Below are 16,655 nucleotides of genomic sequence, written 5' to 3' on the forward strand. Positions count from 1 at the left end.
AGGCTGTGTCTTAATTTGTGTTTAAATAGACTTCCTGTACAAAATAATAAAAAAATACTAATTTAAAATGTATCAACCTTAGGATTCATTACACAGCTATTAATGATATGTTTTAATGTTAAACTATTTAAAAATCATATATACCATTGATTTCCTAGTAATCCATATTCCCTTTCAGTGCCTTTAAATTCTAACCAGCCCTTCAAATAATATGTATTCTTATATATCAATAGCTATGTTCAGAATGCCACTAGTTGGAAATTTTATTGACATTAAAAAAGCAACTTCATATTTTCAGAATCGCAAAAATGATGAAGCCTCTTATGAAAAAATGCTTAAACTGCGTCGAGATCTCAGTCGGGCTGTTACTATTCTAGAGATGATAAAAAGAAGAGAAAAGAGTAAAAGGGAGCTATTGCACTTAACACTGGAAATTATGGAAAAGAGGTAAAGTATACTTTAATAGGGTCGGCTGTATCATACCGTTAGTATTATGTGTATTGTAGTATGGTTCCTAATGAATTAACCCTAGAAATACCATCCTTTAATAATAAGTAGAGATTATTAAATGTGTGATATGATATACTTTGCATAATTTTACATCTGTTCCTCTCTTTATTTTCTTTAAAAGTGACAGACAGGGCTCGGTAAAATTAAAATATGCCAGGTATAATCTTATTCTTTTGTCCTTATTTGAGTTTGAGTGCAATGTTGGGAGGGAGAGAATATTTGTCAGTTATAAAGTTTTTCATTTACTCACCAGATGGTACTGATTTTTTTTTTTTTTAAACACCTACTGGGTTTTTTAACAGAAGTATAAAGAAGGGAGGGGAAGAGGCCCATAATTTTAACACTCAACGATTTGGCACAAGATACACAATGAAAACTTCAAGCCTCACTTCCCTATTTCCTAGTCACTATCTCCAAAGAAAACCACTATTAAATTTCTCATAATTCATCTAAGGAAAATTAGTTTTATATAGTACAGGCAATTCAAATTAGCAGAAAGTTCTTCACCATTTTAGGCATTAATTTCAATATCTCCACCAAATCTTTCACCAAAATTGGTAAGTTAAAATTTGAACCTTTGTTTTTTTCCCCACAGTTATCTATTTATGGTGCAAAGGTAAAGCTATAAGCCAAAAAGTAACGGAAGAAACCAAAGGAATCATGTAATCTTCATTTTAAATTAGCATTCAGCAAGTAATCAAAGTTTAATATTGCCTTCAGTCTACTCAGTGTCTATAATCGTATCTCAGGCTTTAATAGTCCTAAATATTTACAGAACTAACTTTAATTTTTGCAGCTTTCTTTTCTATAATTTCAGGTATAATTTGGGTGACTATAATGGAGAGATCGTGTCTGAGGTTATGGCCCAGAGACAGCCAATGAAGCCTACTTATGCCATCCCCATCATCCCGATCACTAATAGCAGTCAGTTTAAACATCAGGAAGCAATGGATGTGAAGGAATTCAAAGCAAATAAGGTGATAAAAATTTTTATGATAATAGTAGCTGGTAATAGAATGTTGTTTTATCATTAGAGTGAAAAAGAAAAATACATATAAACCCTACCATGAACTATGCTGCAAAGTCAGCTTTTGATTCAAGACTAACCTGTTAATACAACAGTAGGAATAGTAAAGAGAAATACTGTATAGATGAACTCTTTAAGAATTAACTTTTCCCCCAAAAAACTGTAATGCCATAAACTACATAAAACTTGATACAGACATTTAGTATCTGTACACAGCCATGATACTTGCCGTGATCTTTTTCTTTCCAACAGGTATTTTTACCTGTAACCTTTCTTACCTGTCATACACTTCATACTTTAATTAGCCTTTGCTCTTACCTGCACACATATTTCTAACGTGCACTATCAGCTCAATCACTCTTGCTTCTGTATTTTATCCTTGTGTTGTCCCTGTTTAATGATTTCATCTCTGTATCATCTAAAACTGCCTAGATTCACTCCAGAAAGCCTTTGTTGTTTAGCTGCCAAATCTTTACTTCCCTTTATTTTTGTGACACCTCCATATTAGGAGTTATCTGAGGTGCTTTGTGTGTGTATAAGATTAAGATTGTTTGCTTTATTATTTTCCCAAAATGGATTTGTTAACTCTTTAGAATAAAGACTAGGCCTCCCCCCACCCCCCGCCCTTTTTATTTTCTCCTAGAATTTTCATAGAAAATTTAGGAAAAGGTACAGGAACCAATGATAAATACTAACTGTAGTTACAGGATTTCAGAAGCTGAAGAACCTCTCTTCTTTTACTTTAAATGAAACAAAATATTTTATGAGATGATGTTTAGGTTGTAAGAACATGTCAATGTTTCACAGAAACCAACCTGTAATACTTTACAATATAAGATGACAAAACATAGGCGTCTTAGATCTCTTCTGAGTGCGAATGACTTCATTATAGCTCTAATCCTGTTTTTAAAGCATACCCCAAACTGCAGGTTTGTTGAACATGGTTTCTAGTGTTTGATTAACATACGACTTTATTGCAGCAAGATAAAGCCGATCTTATCCGACCTAAACGTAAATATGAAAAGAAGCCCAAAGTCTTACCATCGTCTGCTGCTGCTACTCCTCAACAGACGAGTCCTGCTGCACTGCCCGTCTTTAATGCTAAAGATTTAAATCAGTATGACTTTCCCAGCTCAGATGAAGAACCTCTCTCCCAGGTAAAGATAAAAATTTCTCTATGAGCATAGAGGAGAAGGAAGGAGTGACATAGGAAGTCACATGTTTTGACCCACTTCATTTTATTTTAAAGGTCTTGTCTGGCTCTTCGGAAGCTGAAGAAGAAAATGATCCTGATGGTCCTTTTGCTTTCCGTAGGAAAGCAGGCTGTCAGTACTATGCTGTAAGTTTCAGGTTCTCTTTTTTAAATAATAAGTTGTTTGCCTTTAACTGACAAAATAAAATAATTTTTTTGTTTGTTTTTTGTTTTTAGCCTCACTTAGACCAAACTGGCAACTGGCCTTGGACTAGTCCTAAAGATGGAGGATTAGGGGATGTACGATATAGATACTGCTTAACCACCCTCACTGTACCCCAGAGGTGTATTGGATTTACACGAAGACGGGTTGGGCGTGGTGGAAGGTAACTATTTCTGTATTCCTAGCATAGGTACAGTAGGGACAAAGACAGTAGGGTAATCAAATCTAGAGCTTTAGAGAGGGAATCCTTCTAAATAGCTCATTTGTTTCCATTTTCTGTTCTTAAATGATTTTTTTGACTAAAATACTAAAAGAGATTACAAAAAGTTGTTTCAGAAGTTCTGGCACATATTAGAAGAAAGGACTGAATAGGCTAAGAAATGTCATGTAATTAGTACACTAGGTTGTTTAACTTCTCAGTGAAAACACTCTAGAAGGGGTCCCTGGGTGGCTCACTGGGTTAAGCATCTGACTCTGGGTTTCAGCTCAGGTCATAAGATTGAGCCCTGTCCCTCTGCCCCTCCCCCTGCTCATGTGCACTCATTCTCTCTCTCTCTCTCTCTCAAATGAATGAATGAATGAATGAATGAATAAAATATTTTTTTAAAAAGGCTCCAGGATCCATGCATGGTCTGACCTTGACACCCAGTTTTTCAGGATCTAATCACTCTTTTGTTTAAACATGATAGTACCCCCTGTACACTCTAGATGCCTTGTGTGAGAATTTGTGTGGGAGGCAGGAAGGAATTACAGAACACATAAAAGTGAAGAAAAAGAAAGATAATCCTGTATAGGTAGGGGAAAAAAGGCAGAACATAGTATCAAGGTGCTTTCAGGAAGAAACCTGAGGATGTAGAGGGTTTTTTTTGTTTCTTAAAGATTTTATTTACTTATTCATGAGAGAGAGAGAGAAAGAGGCAGAGACACAGGCAAAGGAAAAAGCAGTCTCCCCAAAAGGAGCCCAGTGTGGGACTCGATCCCACATAGATCCCGGGATCATGTCCTGAGCCAAAGGCAGACACTCAACTGCTAAGCCACTCAGGCATCCCAGGATGTAGTTTTTAATGAATGCTTTATACGTATGTTTCTTTCATTTTCAAGTCTTAATTGCAGTTTTTAATTACTTTAGAATTGTCTGGACACTGAAATTATTTATTTTATTTAGTGCTTTCCCCCCAGTCATTACATTGATATCAATAGTAGCCAAAATTCCATGTCATTTATATTTTATACTATACTAACATTAGTCGCTGTTAGTATTTTAAGATGGAATTACTTATAAAGTTTATATAAATAACATAAAAATATATCTTCTACAGTAGTAGATCTCAAATATTTTGTCGATAAGAAATTTTAATGCTATAAAATATCCCAAAGATAGCATACCATTTACTGCTTTCTCCTACCTCCTCCACCCCTGCCCCCCCCCAAAAAAAAAAAAGAAGGAAGTTTTTGCTTAATAGAGAACTGATCTTTTATAAAGTGTTTTGGTGCTTTGTAACGGAAAGAAAAATCTCTGATTGAAAAGCAGTTTGGAAAGAAAAATAAGTCCAGGTTTTATATCAGTAACATACTGGTAGATCAGCTCGTGGAACTGTTAGAAAGCTCTTGCTGATGTAAAATGAATTCCTCAAGGTGGATTGCTTTCTTCTTTAATCAGATCATTATAAAGTAAAAACTTTTATCAGAAATTGAGAATTTAAAAACAAATTGAGAATTTAGCTTAGAGGGTCAAATACTGAAATAATCAAATTTCTAGCTTTTAAATGTTTAGTATGAGATGGCTTTGGGGGAACTGGGAGGATCTTTTTTTATATAATTTTTGAATAGCTGTTTTACATATATGTTCCCTGCCTTATTTTTAACAGGGTCTTACTGGACAGAGCTCACTCAGACTATGACAGTATGTTTCGTCATCTGGATTTGGAAATGCTTTCCTCTCCACAACATTCTCCAGTCAATCAGTTTGCCAATACCTCAGAAACAAATACCTCGGACAAATCTTTCTCTAAAGACCTCAGTCAGATACTAGTCAATATCAAATCATGTAGATGGCGGCATTTTAGGCCTCGGACACCAACCCTACATGACAGTGACAATGATGAACTCTCCTGTAGAAAATTGTATAGGAGTATAAATCGAACAGGAACAGCACAACCTGGGACCCAGACATGCAGTACCTCCACGCAAAGTAAAAGTAGCAGTGGTTCAGCACATTTTGGTATGTTTATTTGTTATGATGTACATTTCTATAGAAATGTCAGGTTCATCCATATTTTGAATATGTGGTTTATTTAAAGCTAAAAGTCCTTTCTCTCAAATAATGAGGAAAACGGACCTAGGTTAAGTATTTATTTGAATTGTTTGTACATGTGTTTTCTTCTTTTTTTTTTTTTTTTTGTACATGTGTTTTCATTTAAACACACCCACACACAAAGGTGATTTACTGCTACTTAATGTATGACATTTATTTCCTGGATATGCTCTGTGAACCCACAATTTACAATTCAGCAATTATATTATCAAAGAATATGAAAAGAAAATGGGCCATTAATTGTAACCATTTTATGCTTGGACACTTCTCTTGTGTTTTATTTAAACTGTTCAAAAGTAGTCTGGCAAGTCTGTAGATATGCACAAGTCTTATCTACTGACAGTAATGCAGAATAATTTATAAGAGGGAACAATATTTAAATTAAAGGATTTTTAAAATTTTATAGGACTGTTAAAATGTTGGAGGCAATTCCAGATAACATCTACTTTAGCATTATGGCTACATTGTGAAATGTGTCTAAAATACATCCTGTCTTTAAATATTCCTAAAATTTTAGCTTTCTGTTTTTTTTGTTTGTTTGTTGTATTTTTTTTATAAATTTATTTTTTTATTGGTATTCAATTTGTCAACATATAGAATAACACCCAGTGCTCATCCCGTCAAGTGCCCCCCTCAGTGCCCGTCATCCATTCACCCCCACTTCCCCTTCCACCACCCCTAGTTTGTTTCCCAGAGTTAGGAGTCTTTCATGTTCTGTCTCCCTTTCTGATATTTCCCACTTATTTTTTCTCCTTTCCCCTTTATTCCCTTTCACTATTTTTTATATTCCCCAGCTTTCTGTTTTAAAGCATAAATCTGTGTTATTTGAGGCATGTAGATTATAGAAATTCACTGTTAGAATTATGTTACCATAGATTTTTGTAAAGATCATTTAAACACAGATTTTGAAGGGACTGTAAAGGTATTATGTTGCCCTAATTACCTGGTAAGGCTACAGTTAAACCTTTCTAATAAATACGAAAATGTACTGCTTATTCTTAAAGATCTCTAGAAAAGGTCCCATAAACTAATTTATTTTGTGTCTGGAAAACAAGTACTTGTATGAAATGGAAGTCTTTACTCATAAGAAAAATAATCACATTTCCAAAATCAACTAGAAGATAATATAAATTATTCTGAAGTCTAACGGATTAGTATGGTCCCATTAATTTCAGAGTCCATTTCTCTCAGCTATTATAGTCTTAAAAATCAAAATAAAGAACTTTTCAATATGGAGGAGGACTATATAGTATGCAAGTATAGAGCTTTTAAAGGTGTAAACTTGTAACGTGTTTTCCCTGATAGATATTTAAGCTGTATAAATTCCTTGAGACTTCTTATAGAAAACTGGCATGCTCCATCAATCCCCATCTTCTCACCCTTTAAAGTAGAGAAGTTGAGGGGTGCCAGGCTGGCTTAATCAGTGAAAGCAATGAGACTCTTGATCTCATGAGTTGTGAATTCAAGCCCCACGGTGGGTGTAGAGATTACTTAAACAAATAAAATCTAAAAAAAAAAAAAAGATAATAATAATAGAGAAGTCGAATTGTATAACTACCCTAGTATCTTTTAATGATCATTTTAAATGTAAATTATTTTGCTATACTGCATAAGTAAGCATTGATTTTATGAAACTTACTTGATTTGTGTTTTCCAAAGAACGTTAAAAAGTGAACATTGAACCAGTAGTGTTACCAAAAGTTTAGCTGAAAAACAATTTTTAATGACTGTATAATTTTCTTTTGAATCATTTCCTCCCCCATATAATGTGATACTTTTTAAAAATGAATTTATTTTTTTGTTGCACATAATTGTTTCAATTTTCCCTTAATTTTTACTAGATTTTTTTGTATGCTTAGAGAATAGATGCCTACAGATTGCTGTTGGGTCATGCTTTATTCTTTCCTATTTAGTAGAGTCCTATCATGTGTATGTTACACTCAAGCAAATTCAACTATAGGCCCCTGAAGAAAAAATAAAATTTTAACAGTTCAAAAGTTATACAGGATTCTAAATACAATTCAACCAAAAGAACCTATTCTCCAGAGTGGACCACTCTGGGAATGGCAGAAGTGAATCTGTTGTTACTCGGAATATCCATGCCTCCTTTGCCGCTTCATTCAGAGGTTAATCTTCTTACCTTTGTCTGTGTAATTGTAATTTTAAAGATAAATTTTTTCATATAGATGGCCCCCAAATATAAGCCCAACTATTTCATCTGGTACTCAACCACAGAACCATAAGCCAGAGGAAAAACTGTCTGTGCTGGGCTTATTGAAAGAGACACATCCATTGTGGTAGACTTTAAAGGAATTTTCAAGGCTTAATTTTTACTATACTGACTTTAGAACTTAACCACTATATATGAGATAGAAGTCAGTTGATATATACTTTCTTGTTTGCTGCTTAAGCCAAGTATTTTGATTTAGCAGTTTTTTATTAATCTGTCATTATTTTAAATATTAATATTTATATGTATGCTGTGGCCTAGTGATGCCCTCTGGACTGATTTTCCTTTTTCTAAAAAGTCACCTATAAAGATCCTATTTCAAACAGGAAATTCTAAATGAGGATATCAGGAGCCCATTATTTTTAATAAAGGGCATGAGCTTTAACACACCAACTTTTGTAGTTCCTGGTGCTCAGAATTTTTTTGCTTGCTTCCCAGTCTTGGCCATTTCGCATAGTAGTGTGGCCAGATTAGTAACCTGGTTGGTCAGGTGCTCTAGTGCATGATCCTCTGGATAACACACAAAAGAGTGACACAATGTTGGGAAGACTTAAATATATGTGTATTTAGAATTTCTAGGACTAGATTTTAGTACTATGAATAAATTGTGTATATTTAATAATCTTTGGTTTATATGTGATTTGGAAAGTTTTCTAATTTTTTTGTAATCTATAAAAGCACCTTTGAAAATGTATAGTGTTTTTTTCAGTTTGCACGTGTTTGAGTTTGGGGGATATGGGATGTCAGATTTAATACCTTTTCTCATAATTAGAATGGACTTTTATAACTTAGAAAGACTAAATAAAAAAGTGATTTTTTAAACCACCATTATATGTTCAGGATTTGAATTCTTAGTTCCCACTGAAATTTCATTCAGCATTCTAAGTAATTTTCCTAAGCTCACATACCTATACTAAAGATTTGGTTTATTTTCATAAATTAATAGGATATATGTAGCTAGAATGATGTGTTCTAAGTCTCAGGATCTATAGCTTACTTAAATTAGTGCATTTTACTTCATAAAACTTGTAATATGCAATTACAAATTTCAAAAGAATTCTAGATTTGAGCATTGAATATTCTCATGGTTAGATTTTATAAATCTATAGGACCTTAATCCTTATCCAAGCATGTTTCACAATTCAAAATTACATCCTTAGCAGGGTGTAGAGTAGCACTCATAATAAAATTAATAGTTTTATAGTTGTGTGCTGAAGTGCAGGATTACTCACAATAAGTGGAAGGTTGGGTCACAGATTATCTCATGTTCAAGTAATTCAAAGCCGAATGAATTCAGATTCAGCCATGTTTGGCCATCGAAGGAAATACACCATCTTTTTCTTTTCAGGTTGGATTTTCTGGGTGGCTGATAAGTGCTTACGAACCTCAAAACTATCATTCAAGCTTGATATCATCCTTTAGTATTTTCTGAAGTCATTTTATTTTATATTTATCTCTTTAAAGTTACCTTTTCCTTTATTAAAATAATTTTCTGCCTGTGTACTGCTCAAAGAAATTTCTGTTCGAAGGTGATCTTTTAAAATAAGTGTTTAGGTTCATTGGGTTTTTTTTGGTTTGGGTTTTGGAGTGTTTTGCTTTTTTTTTTTTTTTTTTTTTTAAGCAATGTACATTTTGGTAATTTTAAATATGTCTTTTCAGATTATTAATTTTTTTCTAAGTACTTGTCCCCCTCACATACTCCTACTCTTTGATCATTTCCATTGAGATGCTCCAGCTGCAAGAAAATGACTATTCCAGGTGCTGGAGTGCCACAGAAGAATAGTTTCCTGTCCAAATGGACTGGTAACATCTTAGATTATTTTGTCTAAATTCCTAGCCCAAAGAATTGTTAGCGGCTACCAAAACAGCAGTCATTTCTGGCCTTTGCATATACACCTCTAGTGAGGACAAATGCAACAATTTTCTAGATCAAGTTATTCTAGAGTTGGGAATCTTGTTTAGAAAGTTTGTCCATATATGAACAACAGCTACCTCCTTAAGTTTAAACCTACAGGTTCCTCTGTTGCCCTTAGAAGCATACTAAGTTTTCTTGCTTTCCAGCATCATAGTGTGCTTCAAAATTTGAAGTCCTGTCATGCTCCTTCCCTATTCTCAGCATTTAGTCATGTCCCTCACATAACTCTACTCCCATACCCAGACTCTTCTCAGGTGCTCTATAGATAAGGGTGTTTTGTTTTGTTTTGTTTTGTTTTGTTTTGTTTTGTTTTGTTTTGTTTTGTTTAAAGGACTTGATTCATAGTGTGGGGTACATTAAAAGTTTGATTATTTCTTGTAGGTAATATTAAAACAAACAAACTTATGGCTATTTCTTTTTATATTTAATATCTCAATGGTTTAGGGATAGATTTTCCCCCCATTCCACTACTATCTTTGTGACCTCAGATGAAAGTTTCTTCATCTTTATTGTGAAGTTGTGGGAGGAAATCACCAAGGGTGCCTCTAAAAATTTGGGGTTCTGTAAAATGCTTCTGATTCTAGATTTGGTCATATGTCCATGAAACCATTCTGCCCATCTTCATGCTAATTGCAAACTTGACTATCACTCTCTGTCTAGAGGTAGACCTAGAACCTAGAACTGTAACACTTTCTACCTTGAATAGAGACTAGGGAAAAATATGGTCATGTTTATTTATTTCCATGTAGCATTTGACTGGACTTTTAATTATAATGCTATCTGAAGTCTTCTCAGTTTTCTGTATAAATAGCAATGTAAAACCCAGTTCAGATTGTATTTCCCCAGATTTACTACCTTACCTTTGTCCAAGTTTTCCTACTTTATTTATATAGCCTTTTGGATTGGAAATTTGTTTCTCAGAAGAAATATAAAATCCTTGTGTCGCAGAGGTGGAAAGGGCTTTAGTCATCACCTAACTTAATCCAAGTATTTTGGATGAACATGACTGAGCCCCAAAAAGTTTAGTTACTTGGCCAGGTATACCTGGCTAGTTATGATAGAGCCAAGAGCTTAAAAACAACAACAACAACAACAACAAATCAAGGTCTCCTGGCTCCTAGACCCATGGTTTTTATTTTCAGCTTATATGTTGTTCAGCCTATGTGTTTCTTCTAGGTCATTTATGAAAAATGTCTGGGGAAAATTTCATAACTAGACTCCAAAAGAAATATTTCTAAGCAGTAGATTGACAGGTATTGCTCTAAAATCATGATGAGTATTAGTTCCATTTCTATTTCTAAATCTTGTATTAGGGAGAAGTTAACAGTTGTTTAAAAAAGTGAAATTCACAAGATCCTCAGAGACCAAGGATTAAAATGTTGAACTTAAATTAGGGCAAAAAAAATCGATTTGATTTATTATTATAATTTTTTTATTAAAACATATACAAACATAAACAAATTTCCATAAAATATTACTTTCATTCCTGTAAATGGAGTTTTTTGTATATAGTTCTCCAATGAATGCTAAATTATTATGTTTGTAGAAATATAATGACCTGACCTTGTAAAAATTATCCTTTTTTAAAAAAAAATTTACTGAATATCCCTTGGTAGGATGTTCAGACTTTAAGCAACTCACTCAAACTTAGGAAGTTAAAGTATTAATCTCAAAAACATGCTAGCAAAACTCTAGTTTTAATAAATTAGGGATCTTTAGGTTAAACAGTTACTTTTATGGATTTTTAAAAAACATAAATATAAATGTTACATTAATTATAAACAATATTTCAGGGCAGCATTAATTTTTATAAATTTTCAGGTTTTGATTCAACACATTTCTATTATATGGAAATAGTCATTTTGACACAAAGTTACTTTATGTCAGTATTTAGAAGTTATCTAGTCAATAAGTCTTCCCTATAGTATTCAGATCTGAGAATTACAATATAGTAGGAAAAGAAATGCATCAAAGAACAGTTTTTATAGCAAGAAATTATGTTTTTGCTCTTGTAGCCCAAGAACTTAGTTCAAGTGTAAAGCCTGTGTAGACACTAATAATTTCTGGGGTTTTCTTAAATATTGTTTCATAATTTTCTGATTCATTGAAAATATGGTAGAATTTCTACCTAAACATTTTATAGTGGTACTACTCAGAAAAGCTGTTATACTGGAAGATAAAGATTCTTTACAAGTTATGAGTGAAAGTTATCAAACTTGATGAAGTGATATTTTCTTCAACTAAATTATTAAAATGCAATTAAAGACAACAAATTAGGTGACAGTGTTTTGAGAACATTAAACTTTAGATTGAGGAAATTTGCATTGCATGATTTATAGATTCCCTGGTATTCAGGGATGCATGATAACCTTTTTTGTGTTTTGAAATAATTCTTAATCCAAACATCACAGGTTTCTTAAAGAAGCCTTTAAAGTCACATGTTGTGATTGTATGTGCCCTTTTTTTTTTTTTTCCTTTTTTTAATTGGCAAAAGTAAGAAAAAAGAAAAAGGTTTCCTTTTTAAAAACTGCACACACTTTTTTGGGGGGTAATAAATGAACATTTTTTTGTTTGTTTTTTTTAGAACTGAGCTCTCCATAGACAAACATAAGTAGCATAACACAGTGTCTTTCCTCAGACATCATTCTGTACAGTAAATCAACATAAACAACTCCGTTCTTATTGACTGGATTTTTTCCAGGTGGGTTAATTGGGTGGGGAAAATTAATTAACCTTAACATTTGGAGCCTCTTTTCTTCCTGTTAAAGGATGAGTTCTTTAAAAAAATAAAATAAAGGTAATAAACCAACAATCTTATATTCCATATAGAGAAAATGTTTATAATGGCTAAAATTAGAAAATATGTAGAACAATTAGTATTTATACACAGAACTGTTAGGGATCATCTGAATGCATTGGGACAGTAATATGAGTAAACTAGAAACCAAATGGTAATTAATCAGATTTCTTCTCAAGCTCAGTGCAAAGTTGAATCCCAAATATGTGGATTTAAAAAGCTGGATTACCTTTTTACACTGTCTAGTGCAAATGTCATAGCTTATAAAAATAACGGTTCTGAAACTTGAGAAGTGAGTTCTCTTTCCTATGTTGTTATAACTCGGGAAGTTTATACTTTTGTGTTGCTTTAAACTCGAGCCACTCCTGTTAAGTGTGGTTGTAAAAAATGCAGAATTTTTCTTATGAAAGTGATCTTTAGCAGGATCATGAGCCTTTGTCAGATGCTTTAATTCTGCACAAAAATTTTTTTAATGCTGTAATTTGGTACTGTAAGATGTGTATGCTATCTGTGCATTTTTATGAAGTGTTTCCTCGTTTTATGTTCAGCATTTACAGCCGAACAATACCAGCAACATCAACAGCAACTGGCACTAATGCAGAAACAGCAGCTTGCCCAAATTCAGCAACAGCAAGCAAATAGTAATTCCTCCACCACCACTGCACAGGTGAGGGATTTGTCTGTCTTATGATTATCCCTCATTGTTTCCCACCAGAGTTCATCTCTAATTACCAACTGTTGTCATAGAACCTTGCATCTAACCAGCAGAAAAGTGGCTTTCGCCTGAATCTACATCATAGCCATTCTATACAGGGTTTAGAAAGAGCATTACAGGTGAGTATGGAAGCCGTTGCCTCTGCTCCCTATTTTCAAAAGTAAAACTAAGAAAGCATAGTTAAATGAGATCAAGACACTGTCTTCCAAGCCTGTCCTATAGTTTATGCATTTTATCTCTTTAACATATAATCTCACCCAGCTCGTTATCTTGGATATTTTAATTATTATTAAAAGTTATGTAAAGTTATCATTATTAAACCTCTCTTAATTACAAGAAATCACTTTTAAACCTCAGGTATGATGAATGTTTGCCATTTAAACACATGTAAGGTTCAAAGGCTGAAATTTGAATCTTAGCGTTTTAAAGGAAAAATCGATTTTAAAAAATTAGAGGAGCTTCTTAATTTCTAGGCCAAGCTATGGTATGATATTTTGTTACATCAATTCTAAAGGGATAGTTAGATTACTGTCCCAAAGGTGCCTTGGTTTATATGTGAATATGTGTGTAAGTTTGGTGAAGAAAGAACCTTACATACTCATTTTTCATTATATGTACTTGCAAATCACTGAAATGTTTTACTAGTGTATTTCTCGTCTGACACTTTGTGTCAGAGGTTTAGTGCTTCCACATTAAAGAAGGTTTATTTTTGTAATTGACCTGTCCATATTACACATTGTCACATATGAAGATCAAAATTCATAATCCCGGGATCCCCGGGTGGCGCAGCGGTTTAGCGCCTGCCTTTGGCCCAGGGCGCGATCCTGGAGACCCGGGATCGAATCCCACGTCAGGCTCCCTTGCATGGAGCCTGCTTCTCCCTCTGCCTGTGTCTCTGCCTCTCTCTCTCTCTCTGTGACTATCATAAATAAATAAAAATTAAAAAAAAAAAATTCATAATCCCTGAGTTCTTAGTTTGCTTGAGCATTCTTCAAACTTATGACTCAAAAGACATGAAGATATTTCAGTGGTTTGCCACTCTGGTTTATATTCAGACTGATTGTTGTATACTTGTGTAGCTTTAATAAATTAATTTGAGACTAAACGATGCTGATTAGATTTGTTTTGTATTTTCTTTTTTAGGGTTTTGTTTCCAAGACTTTGGATTCTGCTAGTGCTCAATTTGCTGCTTCTGCTTTGGTGACATCAGAACAACTGATGGGATTCAAGATGAAGGATGATGTGGTGCTTGGAATTGGGGTGAATGGCGTCCTTCCAGCCTCAGGTAAGGATAAAGACATTTTTTTTTCCTTTTATTTTATTTTATTTTATTTTATTTTTTTATTTTATTTTATTTTATTTTATTTATGATAGTCACACACAGAGAGAGAGAGAGAGGCAGAGACACAGGCAGAGGGAGAAGCAGGCTCCATGCACCGGGAGCCCAACGTGGGATTCGATCCCGGGACTCCAGGATCGCACCCTGGGCCAAAGGCAGGCGCTAAACTGCTGCGCCACCCAGGGATCCCCAGGATAAAGACATTTAAGGGTACCTGGATGGCTCAGTCCATTGAGCATCCGACTCTTGGTTTTCACTTGGATCATAATCTCAGGGTCCTGGGATCGAGCTCCACATCGGGACTCCTGCTCAGCCAGAGTCCCCTTGAGATTCTCTCTCTCTCCCCCCAGCCCTCCCTCCTCCATGCTCTCTCAAAAATAAATAACATAAATCTTTAAAAAGAGATAGACTTCTAAATTGTTCTGATGTTTGTAACATATATCAGTGGTAAACAGCAAAGCCATACATTGCTTAGCCATACATTTCTTTCTCTTTCTCTAGGAGTATACAAGGGCTTACACCTCAGCAGTACTACACCAACAGCACTTGTACACACGAGTCCGTCAACGGCAGGTTCAACATTGTTACAACCTTCAAACATGACACAGACTTCAGGTTCCCACAGTGCACTGAGTCATCAAGTCACTGCTGCCAATTCTGCAACAGCTCAGGTTCTGATCGGGAACAACATTCGATTAACTGTCCCTTCGTCAGTTGCCACTGTAAACTCTATTGCCCCCATCAATGCACGACACATACCTAGGACTTTAAGTGCTGTCCCGTCGTCTGCCTTAAAGCTGGCTGCCGCAGCAAACTGTCAAGTCTCCAAGGTTGCATCTTCATCTGCTGTAGATTCAGTTCCAAGGTCAGTAGTTATTTGAAGCCAAAATGTTTGAAAAAATATGAGCTCTGACTTGAATCCTTTGGCAGTGCTCTCTACTTCTGTGTTTTGTTCTTTTCCTTACATGGGAAAATGGGTAGAGGAGAATTCCTTATTTATTCAAGACTAAACAGGTAAGTTATAATTCAACATTGTTGAGAATTTGAATTAAATGGTATACTGAATATTGCCTATGTGCTTTGGACGCCACTTTCACAGTAGAATGATAGCTCTCAGTGCTCTCATTTTCCACCTTTGGATGGAGGAAGTTCTCTTTAGAATGTTTCTTTTCTTTATGTTCCATATCTTCTCATGTAAACAGAATTGATACAACCCACCCTGGCTTAATCTACTCTTAATAATGTAAATAACGTAAAGGCTTAAACAGTATTAATGCCAGGTCAGTTTTTACTCAAACCCATTACTTTTTATGTTAATTTGTCTTCTTGGGTTTCAGTAGATGGTTTAGAATGTTTGCTCCGACTCTCCTGTTTTAGATATTAGTGGTAAAGAATCCTGCTATTTACAAATACTGCGGGGGAAAAAAAGAAAGATGGGGTTTTCAATTTAGTTAGAAGACAAGCATGAAAGTGTAAAAATTAAATAATGTTAACTAAATAACAGGTGAACATCTTTTCTGTATCATAAAGCATAATATCCTTATCAAATTAATTGTATAGATGATGGCTATAATTTCAATTTGAGGGAACATCTTTTCACACCAGTGGTATTCTGGGAAAGTTCTGCAAAATAAGATCAGATTTGTTCTTGGTTAGGCAAGAAAAGAGGAAGAGTTGGAGAAATACAAATGTATTCAAAGGTTAGCATAGCTAAACTTGTTTGTCTAGAGGTTTGGGAATGTTAGTAGTTGACGTTGGAATGGTGGGAGGAAGGCAGACTTTGGAACACCTTAGATGCCAGGCTGATAGGTCAACTCCCTCGGGCCAGAGTGGCCCATGAGGGGAACAGCAGGCTTTGCAACAACAGACTATAAGCCTGAAGTTTCCCAACACATGCGTCCCTGTCTGCTGCTCAGCTTAAGTAAGTCTTTGCTCCATTAAGATCCATTCTTAGTAGCATTCTGGGTCTAGTCATAAGTAATCAATCAATTCTAGTTCTTACTTAGATATGTAATACATAGTGTTCATTGCTGTAGAATTGTGTAACTATGGAACACTCACAGTGTATTGTACGCTTTTATATCACTTATTTCAGTCGCTTGGTTTTAAAGATGAGGGAATTGAGATCCAGAGCCGTTGACAGATTTCTGCAAGCACCCTCAGCAGCCTAGGCACTAGCATAACTGTGACCATGGTCTTGTGATTCCAGCTCATAGCCGTCCTACTCAGCTGCACATACAGACTTAAAGTCCTGACATGAATGAACTTTGGTCACATTATTTTCCTTTTTAAAAATTTTTAGGAAAGGTTTAAAAAAAGGAAAGTATAGACTAACACTTGGAAATTCTTTATGTTTTTTAGCATCTGGGTTGCTTGGCTGCTACTACAGTTTT

General features: G+C 34.6%; 1 protein-coding gene across 5 annotated transcripts in view; it reads left to right on the top strand.

The window, feature by feature from the left end:
• EPC1 (enhancer of polycomb homolog 1) overlaps positions 1-16,655 on the top strand; it is a 94,509-nt gene that overhangs the window by 76,244 nt on the left and 1,610 nt on the right. For 3 of the 5 annotated variants that reach the window (XM_025464035.3, XM_025464032.3, XM_025464036.3), the window contains exons 5-14: positions 299-447; positions 1,328-1,487; positions 2,518-2,694; positions 2,787-2,876; positions 2,967-3,115; positions 4,821-5,173; positions 12,757-12,875; positions 12,956-13,042; positions 14,067-14,208; positions 14,764-15,127. In XM_025464035.3, coding sequence (XP_025319820.1) covers positions 299-447; positions 1,328-1,487; positions 2,518-2,694; positions 2,787-2,876; positions 2,967-3,115; positions 4,821-5,173; positions 12,757-12,875; positions 12,956-13,042; positions 14,067-14,208; positions 14,764-15,127 — 1,790 coding nt within the window. Of the gene's footprint in view, positions 1-298; positions 448-1,327; positions 1,488-2,517; positions 2,695-2,786; positions 2,877-2,966; positions 3,116-4,820; positions 5,174-12,756; positions 12,876-12,923; positions 13,043-14,066; positions 14,209-14,763; positions 15,128-16,655 lie in introns of those variants that run through there. The other 2 variants (XM_025464034.3, XM_035712969.2) reach the window with 2 other exon arrangements.

This window comes from Canis lupus, chromosome 2 (genome assembly GCF_003254725.2).
Source record: "Canis lupus dingo isolate Sandy chromosome 2, ASM325472v2, whole genome shotgun sequence".
NCBI classification, from domain to species: domain Eukaryota; kingdom Metazoa; phylum Chordata; class Mammalia; order Carnivora; family Canidae; genus Canis; species Canis lupus.